Raw genomic sequence first — 22,149 nt, 5'->3', positions numbered from 1 at the left:
ACCTAATGGCTAGCGTCGAATCTGGATACAAACAACCTTAAATGATATAAATTAGTGCATAGTTGGTACCTAACTAAGTAGCATTACACTTCATTACTGGTACTAATTAGAATTTAGACTTAAGTGGTAGTGTCCACATTAATTAGTACTAATAGGAGTCACTTGGGTTTAGACTTCCTGTCACATTCGGCAACAATGGTCACTTGATCAGTTGATCTTCTGCAAGTTTTTGTTTTTTTCCTTTTATTTGGGAGCAATATCTTGTGTGTTGTGCTCTTATTCTTCAGTATGAATTCTTCTTATTATTTGATGGCCTATTTATGTGTGGTGTTTCATGATAATTACTGTAGTGTAGAATACTTTTAAATAATTTGCATTATAAAATTATAAACCCATTATACGAAGTATTGTTTTCGAGCCTATTAGCTCAAACGGTAGAGCAGCGTGCATTTGCACAAAAGATGTAGGTTCAATTCCTACATAGGCTAAGGCATTATGAACTTTGATGTTGCACTGAAAGAATGGACTAGAGAAGTGTCAAAACCAATAGTTAAGGTTAGTTTTTGTGATTAGATGCAGTAGCTAACCAATATAGTGAAAAGCAGATCATAATTCATCTGAATTAGTTGCACACTGTGAATTATTCTGGTAAGCTTAAAACAATATATCAAGCTAAACTAGGGTATTTGAATGGATGGATGTTTAATAAATTTCTCCAAAACAACACTTCTTAATTTGAGACTTCAAATCCAAATTTCTGACAACAAAATTTGACTTAGACTGCAACAACTCTAAGGGTTCCAAATTGACTTTTGGGCTAACTTTCCTCTCTTTTCTTTGATAATCTGCAAATGAAGCACATATCTGTTGAACCCTGTAACATTTTTTCATAGGGTAAATCCTTCTTCACTAGCAATCACACATACTGTCGCATTAGAGCTAGCAATTTAGCTCAATTAGCTCTCATGTTGGGTAAATAATGTAGTTTCATTTTTGTTGGTGGTGCCACTGGCTGGCACTGATATAGCTTTGTAAAGTTCTCCACATCTCTCCTTTTTCCTTTTTTTTTTTTTTTTTTTTTTTTTTTTTTTTTTTGATATCAACAGACTAAAGGACAATAGATAACATCTTGTCTTCGGTCTCTCCTCAACCTCTTTTTACTTCCTCATTTGATCTAAGGTTTCCACCTTTGTCTTTATATATTATCTAAGGTGAAAAAGATGTGTTCTTAACTTCTTACAAGTGAACATATTATGGCCATACACCTTCTGCACTTATTGGGCTTATGCATTCTCATATGTTAAAGGGGTGTTTACTTTCTTACCAGGCTCCTTTCTTCTCTTTTTTGGGATGGCCTTCCCGGTAACTTTCTAGTAGTAGATGGGGCTGGTTCAGGCAAGGAATTCTTTTCAGAATGTGTGACCTGCGTAGGATTCAGCACCACAAAGCCAACATATAAAATGTCTTTAGTGTTGGCTTAATGTAGATTTTACCTTTTTTCCACTATGCAAGCTAATGCGTAAGAGCAACAGCTTCCTGTCTAATCCCATTTCAACCTTCCAGTCTTCCACAAGTCCTCTGCTCTGAATCAATAACCAAAGTATCATCCTTATATTGAACTTCAATCGTATTATTGCCAGGTCAAACAACAAATGTCTAGCTTACACCCTTGTAGTGATTAGTGTGGTCACCTTTAATGCTATAATACTCATAAAGTTTGTAGGAAATGATGTCAAACTTGATTCTAACAAAAGGTACAAATATGATATCAAACTTGACTCTCAAAGAGGTACAAAATTTTGAACAATATAATTTTCCTCTTAAATGCTAAACTCATGAATACTAGGTATAAACATATCTAAAATGACACCTTTACATGAGCATTAAGCAGGGGAAAGTTTTAGCCAAAACAGGAGCTTGATCTCCTTAAATCCCAATCTAGGCATCTGCCTAACTGAAATATTTACAAGATTTAATATTTATGTTTGACTTCTTTTTTTATTGGCCAAAAATAAACATGGAAGTGTGTTATTGAATGAAAATAGTAGGTGAAGTATAGTGTAGCTGCCGCCTTTAGTTTAATGTGACTGATCTGCAGATTGGAAATGAGACCAATATTCCTTCACAAGCTGTCCAAATAGTGAACCTTCCTTCTTCATTAGTGTCATAGGGTCATCATATTCCACTAATTTTCCTGCAATATCACATTACATTCTATCAGAACACATTATTTAGCACTTGCCTTAATCTTGTGATCCCAGAAATGCCAGAATGTCAAATCTGCTCCGAATTCAGCAACTCCTGCTTTAGATTCATTATAGCTGCTCACATATGCAAAGGCATAGAAAACATTAAACTCACCATCGCTAATGGAAAGAACCTTTGTGCAATCCATCACAGTTGGTATCCTGTGTGCTACTGTTATCACAGTGCAATCTGCAAATTCTGTTCGTATTGTTTTCTGCAGAATCATGTCTGTTGTATTGTCTATTGATGCTGTTGCTTCATCAAGCACCAATACCCTGCTTCTTCTCAGTAAAGCACGCCCTAGGCAAAAAAGTTGTCGCTGTCCCATGCTCCAGTTTGCTCCATCCTCCACAACTAATAGGAAAAAGTATGTTTGATTAGCACATATTGGCTTAGTATGTCAAATTCTCTATTTCATTTCAAATTTCAGAATAAGCAGATTATTTACCTAAGGAGTCTAGGCCCTGATCTTTCTCTTGTACTGCCTCTTTGAGCTGGCATTTCTCGAGCACCTTTACAAGAATATAGGAGGGGGGGGGGGGGGGGGGGGGGGGGGGAGCATCAGCATCCAAAAGTTTCCATGCTTGTACAAAATAATGAAAATTTAATTCCTGATATAAAGCTTTACCTCCCAAATTTGTTCATCTTTATGCTGGCACAATGGATCCAAATTGAATCTTACAGAGCCATTGAAGAGAGTTGGGTCTTGAGGGATGATTCCAAAACGTGACCTTAGATCGTGAAGTCCTATTGAACATATATCAATGCCGTCAACTACCATCTTCCCTGCAACTGGTTCCACCAACCGAAACAATGCCCCAATTAAGGTTGTCTTCCCACTGCCAGTCCTACCAACAATACCAATCTTGTCTCCCCCTTCAAATGTGCAACTGATTCCTTTAAGAACCAGTGGTGAATCTGGTCTGTATCTTATCTGCAAGACACCAAAAAATTATATTGTTATCTATCTAAAATCTGTCAAATATAAATTCCAGTGCACTAAAAGTTACCTGTAAATTGCTTATCTCCACTTTACCAACTAAAGGCCAGTTTTCTGGGGGGCGGCTGCCTTCAATGACTTCTGGAGCTTCACTAGGTATATGGGTGTATTGTTCAAGCCTCTCCACACAAATGATATAGTTGGCTAATGTGCACTGATTTTGGATCGCAAAAACCATGCTCATATTTAGCGAAAGACCATAAGATAGCGCCATTCCAATTACCCCTGCATTGTTTGTTATATTATAGCAATGAAGATTTTATCTACTCCCAAAAGGCAAGAGCTCCAAAGAGAGAAAGAGAGAAATCTTACCAGAACTAAAAGTTCCAGTAGGAAGCAAAACCATGCACAAGGCTGCTGCTGCGAGAACAATGGCACAGAGGGTCTCAAGCCTCTGAATCAGCCATTCATTAGCTGCAAAATTGTGGAAGAATGGGCTTGCATTTGTATCAATAATATCGAGACTCTTAGAGAAGAACCTTTCTTCCTCCTTGAAAGCTCTGATTGTTATGGCCCCAGCTATAGATTCAGCTAAATGGTTTGCAACAAAAGACTTTGTTGTACCATTGATTCTCATCAACTCTTTTGCTGTTGCAAAATAGTATTTCTGTTGACAAATTTTATGGAAAATTAGGTCGTAATTCTCATAAAAGTTGAAAAAAAAAAAACAAACAAACAAACTATGATAGGTTCCTATATTTCTTTCTATTATCCTAGATGTAGATCAAGAAGTCAGGTTATATTCTTTATTTTTTTGGTTGAATTTAGTTCAGAATTTGAAACCATGGACCTTCAGGTAAAATAGAGCAGCTACTGCTCAATGGTACTACTATGTGTCGGGATTGATTAACAGCTTTGTCATTACAAATGACGAATCATAGTGCATGATGAAACACGAGTATAATAAAACTATTTGTGAACTTTCTTGTTTTTCTTTTCAACACACAACTCTGTTGGAGGCAAAAATTATGTTGTGGTAAAGCTGTACAAATATTTCTCTGTTTACCTGCAATTGTACTAACATGTAGATCACGGGTATGGAGACAAACAAGACTTGCCAAGTGATAACAGCTAGCACTCCTAGATTGGCATATGCATTCATAGTGACCGCCATGGATAAGAGAAGGCTTATAGGAACATCAATGTCAACAATGCTCAAGTCAGAAGAGACCTGCAGATTAAGGGTGCAAAAGAAGAAACGAAGCCCCGTAACATTAGTTCTGAAATACCCTACCAAACAAGCATACATCAAATTCTTGAAAAATTTCATGACAACTTAATGCTCACCCGACTTAGTATACGTCCAAGGGGTGTAGAGTCGTAGAAAGACATTGGAGCACGAAAGAGAGAACTCATCAACTGTGAAAAAAAAGATTTTGATGCTTTTAATCCCAATGCAACAGCAGCCAGAGATCTAATTAGTAAAAAGATTGTCGAGCAGGCTCCAATGATGAGGTAAACCACAATCAATTTCAAAGTGCTGACTTGAGGATCATCAACACTGGTGGCCATCCAAGAGTTCTGTAATATCTGGCCTGTAACAAAGATCAGATGACATATAGTTGCAATAGAAAGGTACAAGTAGCCCTTGTTCTGATTAAGGTATAGTAAGTATGGCTTAAGGCCAGTGTCTCCTGTTTCTCTTTCTTCCCGTTTAATCAATTGATCCCCTTCAGGTGCTATATGTTGTTTCTCAACATCAGTTTTCTTGATCTCCTTTGCATTATAGCTGTTCCTTTCAGTTTCAGATGTCTTAACCTCTGATGGCCTTTCAGCTCCAGCAGTCTCTTTGTGTGCATTTACCAAATCCAAAAATTCCTGACTTGAATCTAATAATTGGTGATAAGACCCTGATTTAAGGATCTCCCCATCTGACATCAGCTGCAAACAGCAATAACTTTTCATTAGGACATGATTAATCAAAAAACAAGTGCTCTCTCCATCCTACCTCAAGGTTTCTATCAAAAAAGGATGTCCAAACTTAAACATTCTACTTTTACCCATTTTTTTCACTCTCATCTAATTTTCACTCTATTTATCTATATCCTTAATCTTTGTGCCGAAACTAAATCTTAACTAACCCAAGCTTAGACAATGAGGATGGCCAGTTGACATCAAAATAGAAGATAGAAACTGTGAATTGTTGATACTGATGACTGGCAATATCTGATAGATTTCTTGAGCCTTGAGGAAGCTCAAGATAGTTGAAGTGACAGCCCCCAAGTAGATTGATCCAAACTTCTCAGGGAATCAAATTACACTCCTTTGAATACAGAGTACCTCGGACTACTTTGATGGGTGTGCAATGGAATTATAGGTTTAAACCAAGTTAATGAAGGCTCCTACAATCTGTTATACTGAAGCAAGAAGTCTTTTGGCTAATGAAAATTCCAAGATTTATTTTAAGAAGAAAGCTGCACTGAACATCAGGAGAGTGATAGTTGACTCACCAAACAGCAATGAAATGCTGGAAGAAAATCAACTTGATGTGTCACAAGTAAGACTGTCTTTTCGGAAAGTGCTTCCATAATATATTCCTGCCACAATTTTAGAAGCCATAATTATCAGTTTATGCTGTAACTAAAGAAACATAAAATTACGTTGTAAGGGTGAAAAAGTTACATTGAAGAGGCTAGCTGCAGTATGTGCATCAACAGCACTGAAAGGATCATCTAAAAGATATATGTCAGCATCTTGGTATAATGCACGAGCAAGTTGGATTCTTTGTTTCTGGCCTCCGCTTAGATTTACTCCTCTTTCCCCTATTTCTGTCAGGTCACCAAATGGAAGAAGCTCAAGGTCTTTCACCAATGAACACCTCCGAATGGTTTCTTGGTACCTTAGCTCATTCATGGCAGACCCAAAAAGAATATTGTCACGTATTGTCCCTGTTTGAATCCAAGCTGTCTGGGATACATAAGCGATCCTCCCATAAACTTCAACCTGAAAGACCAAACCAATTTAAGAATGTAAAGCTAAAAGCTTAATAGCATGCTTCTGGTTATATGAGATATACAATTCCCAAATATAACTTGAGAGTACACATAATGGCCTAAAAATGTGTCAACCTACACAATTATGTGCCCAACAATTGTACTAGTACAGGAATTGATTTGAAAACTTACTGTTCCCTCCATCAATGGAACTTCTTTAAGAATTGCTGCTAGTAATGTTGATTTGCCTGAGCCAACTTCTCCACATATAGCAACCTTTTCACCAGGTCGAACTTCTAGATTCATGTTTCGTAGTGTTGGTTTTGATGGATTCATGTCCCAGGAAAGATTCGCAGACCTCATCAAAATGGCATGTTGGGCATGGTTTAAGCTATCTGTATTGCTTTTCTTGTTGGAATTTTCAGTCTGAAGCTCTGGTGCCTCAAGAAACTGTGCAATACGTGTAAATGCAACCCTTGCTTGAATTACCACACTTATAACATCAGGGGTAGCTCTGATAGGGTCTTGCACAAGACGCAATGTTGCGACAAAAGTAAAAACATTGCTGGCATGTAGAGGAACACTGAGGAAATAACATGCTCCAAATGTGGCAGCAGAGACTAGAACGGGGGATGACCAAAAGAGAAAACCATTATATGCTTTCCACAACTGCAATGCCTTTAACCACTTAATTTCCACTTCCCTTAAGCGCTCTATCTTATCCTTGAAGTAATTCTCCCACGCATACAATTTCAGAACCTTCATGTTTACAAGAGCCTCAGAACAAGCCTTCAGCCTTGAATCTTGTTCAGCCATAAGCTTACTTTGAAACTTATGCTGTAATTTTGCAAGGGGGGCGTTACAGAACACGGTTATCACAATCATTGTTAGTGCTGCAAGTGTAGCCAGTCCCACTGCATGTATTAGAATACATAGAGCAATGCAAAGTTGAAGGCTTGTAGTCCAAGTCTGATGAAACCAGAAAGGAAACTCGCCAATCCGGTAGGCATCAACAGTGACATAATTCATTATCTCACCACCAGAATACTTTATCCTTGCAGCATTTGATAACCTCAGCTGCTTCTTGTAGATTGCTGCAGTAAGCAAGGATCTCACTCTAAGGCCAATCAATCTGCTTCGAAAATACCACTGTCTCTGTGACAGAGATTCCAAGGTCTTTGCAATGAAGAGTGCAATGGCCAGAAAATACCCTTCATTTTTAAAAGCCTCCTTGCCCTCTGCAACCTCAATGAAGGCATTCAGCAGAAGAGGTCCAGCTGACAGGGTAAGTATCTTGAGAAGGGCAAAGAAACCCGAAATCAGTATATCAGTACGATGGCACGCAACAATAGTCCACAACAATGAGGGCTGTGAAGAAGGTTCATCCATCTTCTGTTTACTAAACTGATCCATGAACTGCAAGTAACAGGCCTCCGCTCTGTCTGCATCCCGTAATTTGGGAATGTCCTCTTCCTCTAGAGTCTTCTCCTTACCTAATGTCATCAAGGGATTCAACCACCAGAATGTCAACCTACTTAACAACCCTGCTTTAGCAAATAGAGAGACTTTGTCTGCTGCATCATTTTTACAGCTGCCATTAGCCTCTCCATTCAGAGGAGTATAAAGGGTACTTCCACAATCACTCTCCCTATTATCTTCATCTTCGTACGAACCATACCCCTTGTAAGTACATAACAACAGCAAAGTTGCTCCTAGGAAAGACATGATATCCAAGGCCACCTTAACTGTTGTTTCATGGTCAACTATGGCAGCAAAAATCGCGATCAAGGAAAAACTCCCAGCAGAAATGAAAGCAATGATGGACAAAATTTTCAATGAAACTCTAGAGAAGCACTCCCCTCTAAGGCTAGCTGATAATCCAACAGAAACCCACGTAAATCCTTGAAAGAAATACAAAACCCACCAATGAATTGGTGATGCAGAATGACCATTTCTCAACTTCTCCTCCAAAATCCAACTTCCTAAACCTATGTAAACTAGTCCCAAACAACCATTAAAAACAGCTGATGATTTCTGCAAGGCTGAAACACGTCTAAAACGAGGCGGTAGCTCGACTCTCTTAGAAGACATGTTTGTAATCATGTTGAATAAGAGCACTGCCAGAAGCAGTACATCAAAACAAATGATAAAGGCATGATTCACACATGAAGAAGGATGAGTAACAAACTCTAATTGAGGAACACAAGTATTATTGATATTTGAACAAGTATTTTGCCCACAAAATGTATTCCAGAGATCTTCCATCATCATTTTTCAGCCTTTTTTTTTTATCTACAGATTCTGCATCAAAATACAGGTACAAACTTATCAGATAATAAAACTTAACATTTTGATCATGCTATAATCTTCATTAAAAGATAGATTAATCAGCAAAAATCAAAGAGCAAAAACATTTTGCAATGTGATTAGTTTGGAAAAACAAATTCAAAGTCAATATTTTTATCCTTGCAGTATACAGAAAAGACGTGACATTTTGAAGAAAGTTCTACTGAATTTTATGTAACTTATAAAATTAGTAAGATATAAACAACGAGGTCATTTTTTAATACTACTAGCAGCTGATTTATTTCAAATCTGCCACCAAGTTCTAGGTGGTTGCCGACTTACAATATTATTACGATATACTTCCTCTGATTTTTTTTTTTTATTTGACAGCCTTTAAACAAGCAATTTCAGGAGTTAATTAGATCAGGTAAACGAACGATTTATTTAAAACAAATTTAACATTGAGAATATAGAAGTGTTGATTACAGCATGTATAAATTATTCAAATTAATTTGTTCCTTCTTAAAGTGCACGTAAAAAGGGTAAGTTGTAAATTTGCAAATAGAGGAAGTGTAAAGACTTTAATACGTAGAGTTAACGTGTGAGAACATACATCACCCTATAATACATTATATAAGTCCGTTTGACGCATATTACACTATATTTCGCGTGATGTCTCCCAATTTCCCATATAATGTTTTTAAAAAAATAATATTTTTTTTGGACAGTAGTAGGATTCCTTACTTCATTAGATTTTGTAATGCATTAAATATATACTTGTATTATATTTGTTAAATTATACTATTGTCGTGTACAGCCTACGAAGTAGATGGTTCATGAAAATTGATAGGATTCGTGAAATAAACGTGATTTACTTTAATTGTGTGAACAATGTGACTACTTACCTCATTACCTGATGTAGCATGTAGGTATTAATTTGTCATGTGACTAACCTAATAATGTTCTTGCCAATTATTAATCATGTACACCATAAAATACACTTTTTACTGCAACTTGAGGTGTTAAAAGTGATGATCTAAAATGTAATTTTTTATGTTCAACCAAAAAAACTAATCATGTAACAATAAGTTGAGAAGTTTAACAATTATTTTTTATTACAGGGTACTACGTATTAATCTTTACAAGTCACATTTACGTTGTCAATCTGTTTTTGGTTAATTGTTAAAATCATTAAAGTAATCAGCAGACACTTAATTTGATGCAATTTACTAAATCAACACAAAACCACTCATCATCACCGTACAAATTTGAAACCACCATATTAATTGATTTTCAAATTTTAGTTGGGAATCTATACTAATATATTAAAAGGAATTCCTAAAAACGTCGATGTGCTACGTAGTTCCTATTTTGTTACGCCACGTCATTTTTCCAACATCTCATGATGCCACATCACCCAAGCAACTAACATTAGTCCAAATAAAAACATAAGGATAAGGAGGTTCAAACCCTCAACCTCCTACTCCCTCCGTCCCCTATTGATGGTCACTTTTGCCATTTTTGTGACTCAAAATGTTAGTCACATTTGCTTTTTTCAAGTACCATTAATATTATTTTTTTACCAAAATTCTCTAACATTTGCAAAAATATTTGTGCAAATTTAACTTTCCATGTAAATTTTACTTTCCCATGTACTTTAATTACTTTCTCTCTCTACTTTTTTGCATACCCAATGTAAATTTACTTTTTCAATATATTTCTTTATTTCTCCTTAATTCCCGTGATTTTTTAGCAAAAGTGACCATCAATAGGGGACGGAGGGAGTATAACACATGTGCCTATTATAACCATCTAAGCCAATATCAATTATGTTATTTATATGGAAAAAAAATTCATATAAGTTCAAACCACAAGGTTCAATTAAAAAAATAAAAAATAAAAATAAAAAAAAATAAAAAAAAAATTATATTAAAAGGATAACTCAATTTTAGTTTGACAATGACAATTGCAATTTTGAAAAGCCTTTCATAAAAAAATTATCGATTGTACGTCTACAACAGTAGGTTGCCCCGGGGTCACTCACTAGTTGTTTATAAAAAAATGAATTAGTACTGTTTTTTTTACAATATTTCATTTATGTTAGGTATCTCTAATTTCCTAAATGTATAATAGCAGTATTGACATTTGTTTTTCATTTTCTTACCCGTCTCTTCCTCATCTTTACTCGACATATCATTAATTAGAATAGCCTTTATTTTGGAGTATGTCACAAACTGCAACCTTTATTCTTAAATTAAAAATTTGTGCTAGCTCATTCATTTGGTCAAGTTGCTAGTATTAATTAAATACAGAGGAAACACTCGTATCAAATTAAGGGAGAACCGTAACAATAAATTGTCATGATTTCTATTTTAATTCTCACCAAAAAAAAAAAAAATGATTTCTATTTTAATTTCCTGCCCCCTCCATATTTTTCGGGGGGTAATGTGGTAAAAATGAGGGTTGATTAAATAACTAAAGACAGAAAATGGGCAAGACTCTCCCTTTCATTCATTCAATAATTGCTTTCAAATCGAGTAGATGTGATACATCGGCAGAGGATAGATTATGGTTTTACCAATCTTCATGAATTTATTGTCCAAACTCCCAACACTGTTACATCTTCTTCTTTCTTTAATGCTTTTAACGCTTTGTGCCTCGTATTTTAGGGCTACCAGATTATTACTACTTTATCAATATGCCTTGCTTTGGTTGTTTAGTCATTGACAGATCTAGGATTTTAACGCTTTATCAACATACTAACACGACCCAATTTAATACTTATATGTAGCCCTAAGGGCTATGTATAGCATTTCCCTTTTATATATTCTCTCAATTTAATTATACATACCAACACGACCCAATTTACCAACTTTTTTTTATTTTAGTTTTTTACAAGCACAAATGATGATACTTTCACTATATAAGCCAAAACTTAAACAAGAACTTTTAGAGCTAATTCAAGAGTACGTAGTGTATTAAATTCTAATACTTTTTAAAAAGGGGTTTGTTGTTAAGTAACGTCATTGTATACCTTAATACATGATTACATATTCATTCTGGACCATACACATGTTATTCATCGTTATTAAAAGTATATTTCAATATAATAGTATAGTATTACTATTATACTCCAATTATACTAGTGTCTAAAGGAGGATAAACATTGTACAATATAGTGAGTATATCATTAATGAATGAAAGAACAATTACTCATTTTCATTCATTTTTCAATTCTTCGAAAACTCCCCTTTCAGCTGAACCAAACCATTAAAGCTTCTTATTCTTTTTGTCATGATTTAAAAAATAAAAAAAAAAAATAAAAAAAAAACAATTAGAATCATAAAAAATAGGGTCTCGAATCATTAAAAAGCAAATGTTATATGATCGAACAACGTCAATGAACATAAAAACATATAAATTTCTAGATTTAAAAGTGAAGCTTAAAATATACTCCATACTTCGCATAAACTTAGAAACAAGCATACCGTGTGTTAATTTAAGCCTTAGATTGTTACTCGTAATCAACTGGTGATGATAGTAAGCTGTGTACGTAGTGTAGTGTAAGAGTAGTTGTTCCTCCTCCTGCTAGAATGTATAAGATCTATATGTTAAACATGCACATGTATAAATTGCATCTTCAAAGCTTGTATGTACTAAATATAATAATTACGAAAAGTTGAGAACCATCTCGAGGAGAAACATAACATAAAAATCACTATGGACATGTTCGGCAAAATTAATTAGAAAAATAATGCAAAATCGAAACTTACTTGAGTATGAAGGATACACTGCGTGCACACTTTGCAAGATGAAATTTTGATGAGATAGCATAGGGAGTTTTTTCTTCTTATTTTAGTGTTACAAATTCTGATATTTATGTACTAGTAGTACAAAGAAACAAGAAATCTAGTAGGACGACATGAATGTCCTTCATTAGATTCTTTTCAATAATAATATTTGATTTTTTCTATAATTATATACAGAGTAGGGAGTACCATATAATATCATGAGAATCTAGGTATTAAAATCGGGTTTAAAGAAAAAATAAAAGACGTAAAGTGTCTTCAATATTAGTGTGTGAGTATAGTTACTCCACGCCACTATTTGATGAAATAGGCACGTTATTAATATATAGTTTAAGAAAATATTAAATGAAAATGATTTAGAAGTAAAATTTTGTGGAGATAATTAGGGCAACGTTGAAGGCTACTGTATTTGGTCTGCCCTTCTCTCTTTGATTTATACTCCTACGTACTTACCCGATTTTGAAAGACTAACTTTTTCAACGATTTTTATTGAAATCATTTAGGGTTTTTTGTCGTTTTGTGATAAATGCATGAGTCTCTTTATGTAGAGTGGACCTATTGATTCGATGTCAAAATTAATTTGAAGGTCCTTGAATTGCTTAGCATGTTGAATGGTTTTTGAGTTGTTGATTCTATGTCAAAACTCTTGTTGAGTATGTGGCGTGTGTTGAGAATTGAGCATTGAAGGTTCGGAGGTAATAACTAATAAGAGTATGTTTGTCTGTAATAACATCGTATCATCGATCATTTGATTAAGGATGAAGTTTTGGGATTGATCATGTTTTGACTAATAACTGTAATGACATTGATTTTAACGTAAAAATGGATGGAGTGTTAGTGTGATTTTAAGAAGTGGTATTAAAAAATTTAATTAGTACTATACAATATGTTGACATGGTAATTTTGATATATATGTGTGTGTGCAGATTGTTCCTTACTACTAGAGTTACTACAGAGTAACTCGCACAAGATAGGACTAATTGCTTTGGTTTTTAATCGTTATGTTGTATTAACCACTTTATTATAAATATTTCCTCCGTCTCTAAATTATATTTCTACTTCTCTCTATTATGTGAGGAATAAATGTTAGAAGTAGGAATGTAATTTAGGGATAGAGGAAGTAGTAAATAATACTACGTAATTATTAATCAGAATCTAGAATTTTCATTTATTAGGGAGTTCTTGTCTAGATCTAATAGTATAAGCAAATTATTGTAGTGGTACTGTACATCCAACCCTTCCTAGAAGTTCGGGATTTGATTGTCCCAAATTCTCAATGTTATTGTGGTCTATAATGAAAGGTACACTAGCTCTCATTTCAATAAGTAAATCTTGATGAATTATTAAAAAAAAAAAAAAAATTAAAAAAAAATAAATAAATAAATAAAAAAAACTTATTAACATAAGAATTATTGTATCATTATTGTTACTTTTATAACCCTGCCCTTAGAAAGTTGATGGAGACTTGGAAAGGACTAAAAGAGAATTTGAAATGGGCAGGATCCACCTTTGCTCCATGCTTTTTTGTGCGATTTCTATGCTAGCTTTTTGGATACACGACGACGGGTATGAATTTTGCCACCATTATTTGACCATATACATCTAACAACCACCACAAGTTCTTAATCATTCAAGTAATGTGTATACCCTTTCTTCAATCAACTTAATTTAATTCTTTTGCACCTCTTGAGAATTTGCCAAACATTCCAACATTCCTTGTCTAAAACGACTCGATATTAACAAGCTGATACATTAAAGACTCACATATCAAATTCCATGTATGATGTATATATATGGATGTTGTCATAACAATTTTTATTTTTTATTTATTATTTTATTTTTCTTGTGGCGTATGAGCCACAAGAGCAATACAGATTACAAATGGGGGTAGGGGATTTGAACTTGTGACCTATCATACGCAGACCCTCAGTATTACTCACTAGGCCAAAACTTCATTGATTCATAATGATATAGCTAGCATAGTATACTTCGTGAGGTTGTGTACCATTTCAAAGAAAAAAAAATTGATTTTGTTCATATCACCCGTCTTTGTTGTTCCTTTTAAAGATAAATGTAATCATAGTTACGGTATATAAACCTTCTATTTAACCCTGCGTAAATGGTCTTGCCTAGTTGCCTTATAGGTTAAATTATGACCCAAACGTCCACGGCGGATTGTTAAAAGTGGGTCAAGTATTTCTTTAAGTTCTATGTGCTAGTGGTTACTTATTACTTGGTGTATTGCATGGGCACCGGGGATTCCACATGGTCAAGTGAGATGAGCCAACGAGTAAGGCTCAAGTTAAAGAAGTTGAGAGTATTTGTCATCAATTATCAATGTCATATCTTGTAGACAACGCACGCAATGCAAGATATGAGGCACTATGGAAACCACTAGTCTTTAAACTTACATAATTGCATACCAATAAATCTATAGCTTCGTTATAGATATACATTTAACTCAACCTTAGATCAAACATGAGTAAAATAAAGTAGTCGTCGTGGATCAAACATGAGTATAATAAAGTACTCACCATATATAGTTTTTTTTTTTTTTTTTTTTTTTTTTTGAAAAAGCTCACCGTATATAGTAGTTGACAAAAGACAATAGACACGAATTTTATTCACCTTGAACCAATTGTATATCTGGACTCAGTTTTATTGACTTGAACTAACTAAATGTCTAATTGACATCGGAGTATTATTCTTATATTATCATCTTAACCTAAATTAAAATGAAGCAAATAAGAACTTTATGAACCAATGCAAAAAGATATTTAAGAAATAAAGTGATATTATTATAATTATAAGGAGCACTATAATCATGAATTGAAGTGAGTACAAAATTTCTAGTTGAAGGTCAATTTCCAACCCTATAGAAGGTTCATTCATTTATTATAATACAAATTGTCGACATACAAATAAATGTCAATTTCTATATCTTTTCACCCTTTGAGTGTCTTGAAATGGAAAATCAAAAGGATTCGTCTTATGATCTATCAACTTCACAATTCAATGTACTCAACTTAAATGTCAATAAGTAGTTAGAAATACTAGTAGTCACGTAACCAACTACACAATGCAACTACGAGTAATATTATTTAAATTAATGCATGTCTATATAATATCTAACATATGTGCATGCCTTATTATTTTTTACTGTAGTATTTATTTCGTCCTTTTAAGTTGACAGAGGAAGTACATAATCAAATCAAAGTGCGTTGAATTGCTGATACGCCGCTCTAATTCTTTCATGTATGGTCGAAAATGTATGGAAAAAATAAAATGTTTTTTTTTTTTAAATTATGTGTTTTAATTTTAAAATGAGAATAGAACGAAAAATAAAATAGAGGTCCCTGATTAATAAGAGGGGGACGAAAGACTATATGAAGAACTTATTACGAAAGATGGGGCACGATTTGATCAATCATTATAGCAATTTATCACATTTGTAATTTGTTAAGGAGTAGTCCCTTTCTAACTTTTTTGAAGCATTCCCACACCTATACTAATTAAAACCAAACAAAACCAATTTTGTGGTTGTATGTATGATAACAAGTTGTGATTTTTCTTCTTTTTTAGGTAGGTAGTTGACAATAATTCATTTTCGTTCTAGTTGTGTTTTTATGTAACATTTGTGTTACTAATAACTAGAAATCCATATATATAATGATTTATGTTACGCCCTAATATTTGAGTTTGTCATGTCTAATGTCGTAAAACAGTCAATTACTATTGGATCTCATCCTCCCAACTAATTGATCCACCAAAGGCCAAAGGCCAAAGGCATAGTTTGTTGTACTACTATAGTATTTGATTACATTCGTAGTAGAAATGTAGAAGTTCCAAAGAAACTAATCCTCACCTATTGTCACTAGTGTCTATTCATTTTATTATTTACGATTTCTTTAGAAGGTTATTTTATTTTGACAATTAATTATTACGAGTATACTTTAATCCCATAAGAGGACTCTTTTTTTTTTTTTTTTTCAAATGCTTAGTTTAAGTCTTTTACCATGCATATACGAAGTATATACAAGAATGAGAGCCCCACTGTAGCTATTCCAATCTTAGTTCTGGTGCAAATAGTTGTTGAGATAATATTATATTTATGTAAAGATAATATTTAGGGAAATATTGTTAGGATTCCTTAGTTATCTTTATGTTAATATTTGATTTGATATTATTCCTAAGCCTAAGATAATTAGGAATATATTGTAACCTATATATGTACACATTGAGGCATAATGAGAATTTGAGGTATTGAGTTAATTTGACATGGTATCAAGAGCTAGGTTTTAGTAATCCACAAAAAAAAATTTCCCCGAAAATAATTGCTGATGGCGAAGGAAGATGGTGATGTTTCGTCACCACCTCCAGTTGATCTTGAGTATAACCTGGGATCGAGTGATCATCCCGGGATAATTATCACACCGATTAAGCTTCGAGGGGCAAATTACGATGAGTGGGCTAAGGCTTTGCGTAGAGCTTTAATTGCTAAGTGGAAGTTTGGGTTTGTGGATGGCTCCATTAAGGAGCCTGCAGCCGACTCTACAAAGAAGAAGCACTGGATAGCCGTGAACTCAATGCTAGTCTCGTGGATCAGTAATACGTTGGATGATGCTTTGCGTCCAACAATCGGAGATTATGATGATGTGCGTGAGTTATGGGCACATCTTCATCAACGTTATTGTGTTGTGAGTGGTACAAGAGTCTGCCAATTGAAGAATTCTTTGGGAGAGTGTAAACAGATGAACTCAGAGTCGGTGACAGATTATTTTGGACGACTATCCAAAATATGGATGGAGCTGCTACAATACTGCCGTGTTCCTAAGTGCTCTTGTGGGCAATGTAAGTGCAATATTGCACAGCAAGTCAGTGACATTTGCGATGAAGATTACTTGCATTATTTTCTTATTGGGCTTGATGATCCATACGAGGCAATCCGGGCTCAATTGTTGGCACAAACACCCTTGCCTCATGTTGATAGTGCTTATCAGGCAGTGACAAATACCGAGAGACTTCGCTCTCGGGATGGGAAGACAAAGGATAATGTCATGGCGTTTAAGGTGGACTCGCGCCCTAAGTCGAACTCCGGCGATGGTGAAAGACCCTTTTGCACCCATTGCAATCGGGAAGGACATGATAAAGAAGGTTGTTATCAACTGATCGGGTTTCCTGAATGGTGGGACGAGAATCGAAGAGGAGGTAGAGGTCGAGGACGAGGTGGCCGTGGGGGAAGAAACGGTGGTCGTGGTGCTAGTGGGGGGCGAAGTAGTGCTTCTAAAAACACCACACATCGAGCTAACGCTGTACAAGGGGGTGTGAATAACAACGGTGCAGCAGGCAGTAGCAATCAGTCTTCTCCTACGCAAGGTCTTGCGGGTGTGACCTCTGACCAAGCTCAACAAATCATTGAATTGTTGAGTAATAAATCTAAGTCTCGCTTAGAAGGTAAGACAAAATTCCCGTGGATAGTAGATACCGGAGCCTCTAATCATGTGATGAATGATTTGTCAATTATGAGGAACATTAAAACAATTCAAAATTGTCCGGTAGGATTACCGGATGGCCAAACGGTGAACGCGAATCAATTGGGTTTGGTTACACTAGAGGGTGGTCTCGTTATTGATAATGTCTTATTTGTACCAAATTTGAATTGTAACTTAATTTCTGTTACTCAATTAAGTGATGAGTCAAGATGTACAATACAATTTACTAACAAAATTTGTGTTATTCAGGACCAGTCGACGAGGATGGTGATTGGCGTGGGTGAACGAGAAAACAGACTTTATTTTTTCCGAGGTGTGCCGCAAGTGAAGGTGCTAGCAGTGGATTGTGTGGTAGATCTTTGGCATCAACGCATGGGTCATCCGTCGGAGAAAGTTTTGAAGTTACTTCCGCCTGTGAGTAACTCAATTAGAAAGAATAATAATGTTTGTGATGTATGCCCTTGGGCAAAACAATCTAGAGATAGTTTTCCTGTTAGTGAAAATAAGGCTAGTGGCTTGTTTGATTTAGTTCATATAGACTTGTGGGGGCCTTACAAAGTTCCCTCGTCGTGTGGTGCTAAGTATTTTTTGACAATAGTGGATGATTGTTCTAGGGGCGTTTGGATTTATTTGATTAGCAATAAAACTGAAGTTGAATTTCATTTTCTCAATTTTATTGCCTTGATAAAACGTCAATTTAATAGAGATATAAAAGTGGTTCGGAGTGATAATGGAACCGAATTTAATCATCTTAAGGAATATTTTGTCAAAAATGGGATTATGTTTGAATCTTCTTGTGTGGGTACCCCTCTACAAAATGGGAGAGTGGAGAGAAAACACCAACATATTTTGAATGTGGCACGGGCTTTGAGATTTCAAGGTGGATTGCCGATTAAATTTTGGGGGGAGTGTGCTTTGACGGCTTGTTATTTGATTAATCGTACTCCGAGTTCACTACTTGGAAATAAAACTCCATATGAAATGTTGTTTGGCAAAATTCCTTTCTATGAGTCGATTCGTGTATTTGGATGTTTGTGTTATGCACATAATCAGAGAAGTAAGGGAGATAAATTTGAATCTCGGAGTAGGAAATGTGTTTTTTTGGGTTATCCGTTTGGACAAAAGGGATGGCAATTGTTTGATTTGGAGACAAAAGAGTACTTTGTGTCTAGAGACGTCAAATTTCATGAGCATGTTTTTCCTTATATTGGAAAAACGGATGAACCTTTGAGGTTGAGATTGGGAGAGGAGTCGTATGGTGTAGGCAATGGAGATGAATTTGATGAGTTTGAGCAATGGAATTTGGGTGACTTACGAGGGGTGGAGAATGAAGTTGAGGATGCCGAAGGAGATGGAGCACCCATCGGGGGTCCATCGGGTGCTACCAGCAACCCACTGCCTTGGACGCTGGGTTACCAGCGAGCGCTGGCCAGGTCAGGCAGCAAGGCAGCAGGGCAGGAGCTGCTCCAGGCCATAGCAGGCAGCAGGGCACCTCTGCCTTGGGTGCTGGCCGTGAACTCCAGCAGCAGCAGCTCGAAGCAGGGGCAGGGGCAGAGCAGTCCGTAGGTGGGTTGCGGGGAAGTGAGGAAAGCCGCAGCCCCCCTGTGGAGTACTCTGATGTGCAGCAAAATGGCGACTCAAATACAACTACTCAAGGTGAAATAAGTGAGGAAATGGGTCGAGTGAAAAGAGTAAAGATTCCTTCAATAAAACTTCGTGATTGTGTCACACATACTATTCGGAAAAATAAAGTCCCATCGTTGTCATCCGCGGAATCATCTTCCTCAGGTACTCCTTATCCTATAACCTATTTTGTTAATTATGATCGGTTTTCCGAAAAACATAGAAATATATTGCTGCAGTGACAGAGGCACGGATTCCAAGATCCTTTAAAGAGGCAATGAAACATGAAGGGTGGAGAGAAGCAATGGCATCCGAAATTAAGGCCTTAGAAGATCAAGGTACATGGACCTTGGAGACACTTCCGGAAGGGAAGAAAGCACTTGGAAGCAAGTGGGTTTACACTGAGAAGAGAGATAAAGAAGGCAAACTGATTAGATTGAAAGCTCGATTGGTTATTCTTGGAAATCATCAAGAGGAAGGCATAGACTATAATGAGACGTTTGCTCCGGTGGCAAAGATGTCTACAGTTCGTACTTTTCTAGCTGTTGCAGCGGTGAAGGAATGGGAAGTGCATCAAATGGATGTACACAATGCCTTTCTACATGGAGAGTTGGAGGAGGAGATCTACATGAAAGTTCCCCCCGGGTTTCAGAAAAACAATTCAGATAAGGTGTGCAAAATGAATAAATCATTGTACGGGCTAAAACAGGCGCCTAGGTGTTGGTTCAAGAAATTGTCCGTGGCTCTTAAGAAATATGGTTTCAAGCAATCATATAATGACTATTCGTTGTTTACTTTGACGAAAGGTAAATTGCAACTGAATGTGTTAGTTTATGTGGATGACATGATTATTGCTTGTAATAGTAAATTTGCATTGGAAAGTTTTAAAGCATATCTGTGTGAATGTTTTAAAATGAAAGATCTAGGAGCCGTGAAATATTTTTTGGGGTTAGAAGTAGCTCGTAGCAAACATGGATTTTATGTTTGTCAGAGAAAGTATGCCTTGGATATTATTTCAGAGACAGGATTGTTAGGTGCTAAACCTGCAGATTTTCCGACGGAACAGAATCATAAGCTAGCAGTTTCAGGGGGGAAGGAGTTTGCGGATGTTGAGAAATATAGGCGTCTGGTAGGACGTCTAATATATCTGGTCGTGTCTAGGCCAGACTTGGCATATTCAGTGCATATCCTATCTCAGTTTATGCGATCTCCAACGGAATTGCATCGGGAAGCAGCTTTGAGAGTAGTACGTTATCTAAAGAAGTGCCCGGGCCAAGGTATTCTTCTTCAATCTGATAGTGCTTTGCAATTAAAAGGTTGGTGTGACTCAGATTGGGCAGGTTGTCCATTGACTCGACGATCTTTGACTGGTTGGTTTGTGTTACTTGGTCTTTCTCCTGTGTCGTGGAAGACTAAGAAACAACCTACGGTGGCTACAAGTTCGTCAGAAGCAGAATATCGTTCAATAGCAGGTGTGACGTGTGAGTTGAAGTGGTTGAAGAGAATGCTTCGAGATTTAGGAGTTGAGCATAAGCAAGGGATGAAAGTTTTCTGTGATAGTCAGTCAGCTCTACATATTGCTAATAATCCAGTTTTTCATGAGCGAACCAAGCATATTGAAGTTGATTGTCATTTTATTAGAGATGCGATTCAAGAGGGTCTCATATGTCCGTCATATGTGTCTACGAAGGTACAGTTAGCAGATATCTTTACGAAGGCATTGGGTAAGGCACAATTTGAGTTTATTCTTCGCAAGATGGGCATTCGAGATCTTCATGCTCCATCTTGAGGGGGGATGTTGAGATAATATTATATTTATGTAAAGATAATATTTAGGGAAATATTGTTAGGATTCCTTAGTTATCTTTATGTTAATATTTGATTTGATATTATTCCTAAGCCTAAGATAATTAGGAATATATTGTAACCTATATATGTACACATTGAGGCATAATGAGAATTTGAGGTATTGAGTTAATTTGACAATAGTGTTTGCCAATAGTATTAAACACTATAGGGCTACCAATATACTCATTTACTAGCATGATGCGATTGAACTTAAATACATGATGCTATACGCCTATACCGTGTGATCCAATCCATATGTTGCATGTTAATTAATTTTCCAAAAGCCATATTAATGTCACACTTCTTGTCTTCAATCACTCAAATAAACAATGCATTCATTGTGCAACATAACCAGGGGCGGAGCTAAGGGGGAGCTGGCAGGGGCCCGGCCCCTGTAACCCAATCCCATGGCCCATAATTTTATGATTTGGCCCCTGCAGTATTTTTGGATATATATTAAAGAACTCATATTATCATTAATAAAATTTTATTGGCTTAGTGGTAAGTGGATTAGAAATTGTTGTCATATTCCCAAGTTCGATCCTAATCTCAGTACTTGTATGGTTTTTGACTCCCTAATTCTTCAACTAGATTAGATCTTCCAACATATTCTTTCCTTTTTTTCCCCAAATTTTCTACTAACCTCTTCTATAAGTATTTTTTTTTTCTTTTCATTTCTCCAATCTTCTACTTGTATTCAAGCTGTAATTTTTTTTTTATATAAAAATTACCGGCTTCATTTTACAAAACTTAAAATGATCACTTATGATTAATTGTTTAGTTTTGATTTGTCTATAGATCACTCTTATTTTATGATATGATATATATGATCATGAAATAAAAAAAAAAATAAATAAAAAAAAAATAAAAAAAAAATTCTAAATTTGTAGAGTGATATATATTCAACAAGT

The 22,149-nt window shown here is 35.6% G+C and overlaps 1 protein-coding gene across 1 annotated transcript; it reads right to left on the bottom strand.

The window, feature by feature from the left end:
- Positions 1-1,898: 1,898 nt before the first annotated feature.
- LOC145609444 (ABC transporter C family member 10-like) lies at positions 1,899-12,091 on the bottom strand. The gene is made up of 12 exons (XM_081664930.1): positions 11,955-12,091; positions 6,373-8,481; positions 5,870-6,190; positions 5,698-5,784; positions 4,535-5,128; positions 4,254-4,418; positions 3,560-3,854; positions 3,258-3,472; positions 2,876-3,181; positions 2,696-2,759; positions 2,362-2,601; positions 1,899-2,194 (listed from the first exon to the last, which is right to left on the bottom strand). Exons 2-12 carry the CDS (start codon positions 8,449-8,451, stop codon positions 2,079-2,081), a joined length of 4,482 nt encoding a protein of 1,493 aa, XP_081521056.1. The 5' UTR covers positions 8,452-8,481; positions 11,955-12,091; the 3' UTR covers positions 1,899-2,078.
- Between the last annotated feature and the right edge of the window lie 10,058 nt (positions 12,092-22,149).

This window comes from Chenopodium album, chromosome 23 (assembly GCF_948465745.1).
Source record: "Chenopodium album chromosome 23, dcCheAlbu1.1, whole genome shotgun sequence".
Classification (NCBI taxonomy): domain Eukaryota; kingdom Viridiplantae; phylum Streptophyta; class Magnoliopsida; order Caryophyllales; family Amaranthaceae; genus Chenopodium; species Chenopodium album.
The sequence above is the reverse complement of the archived record's forward strand: the minus strand, read 5'-3'. Positions and strand labels throughout refer to the sequence as shown.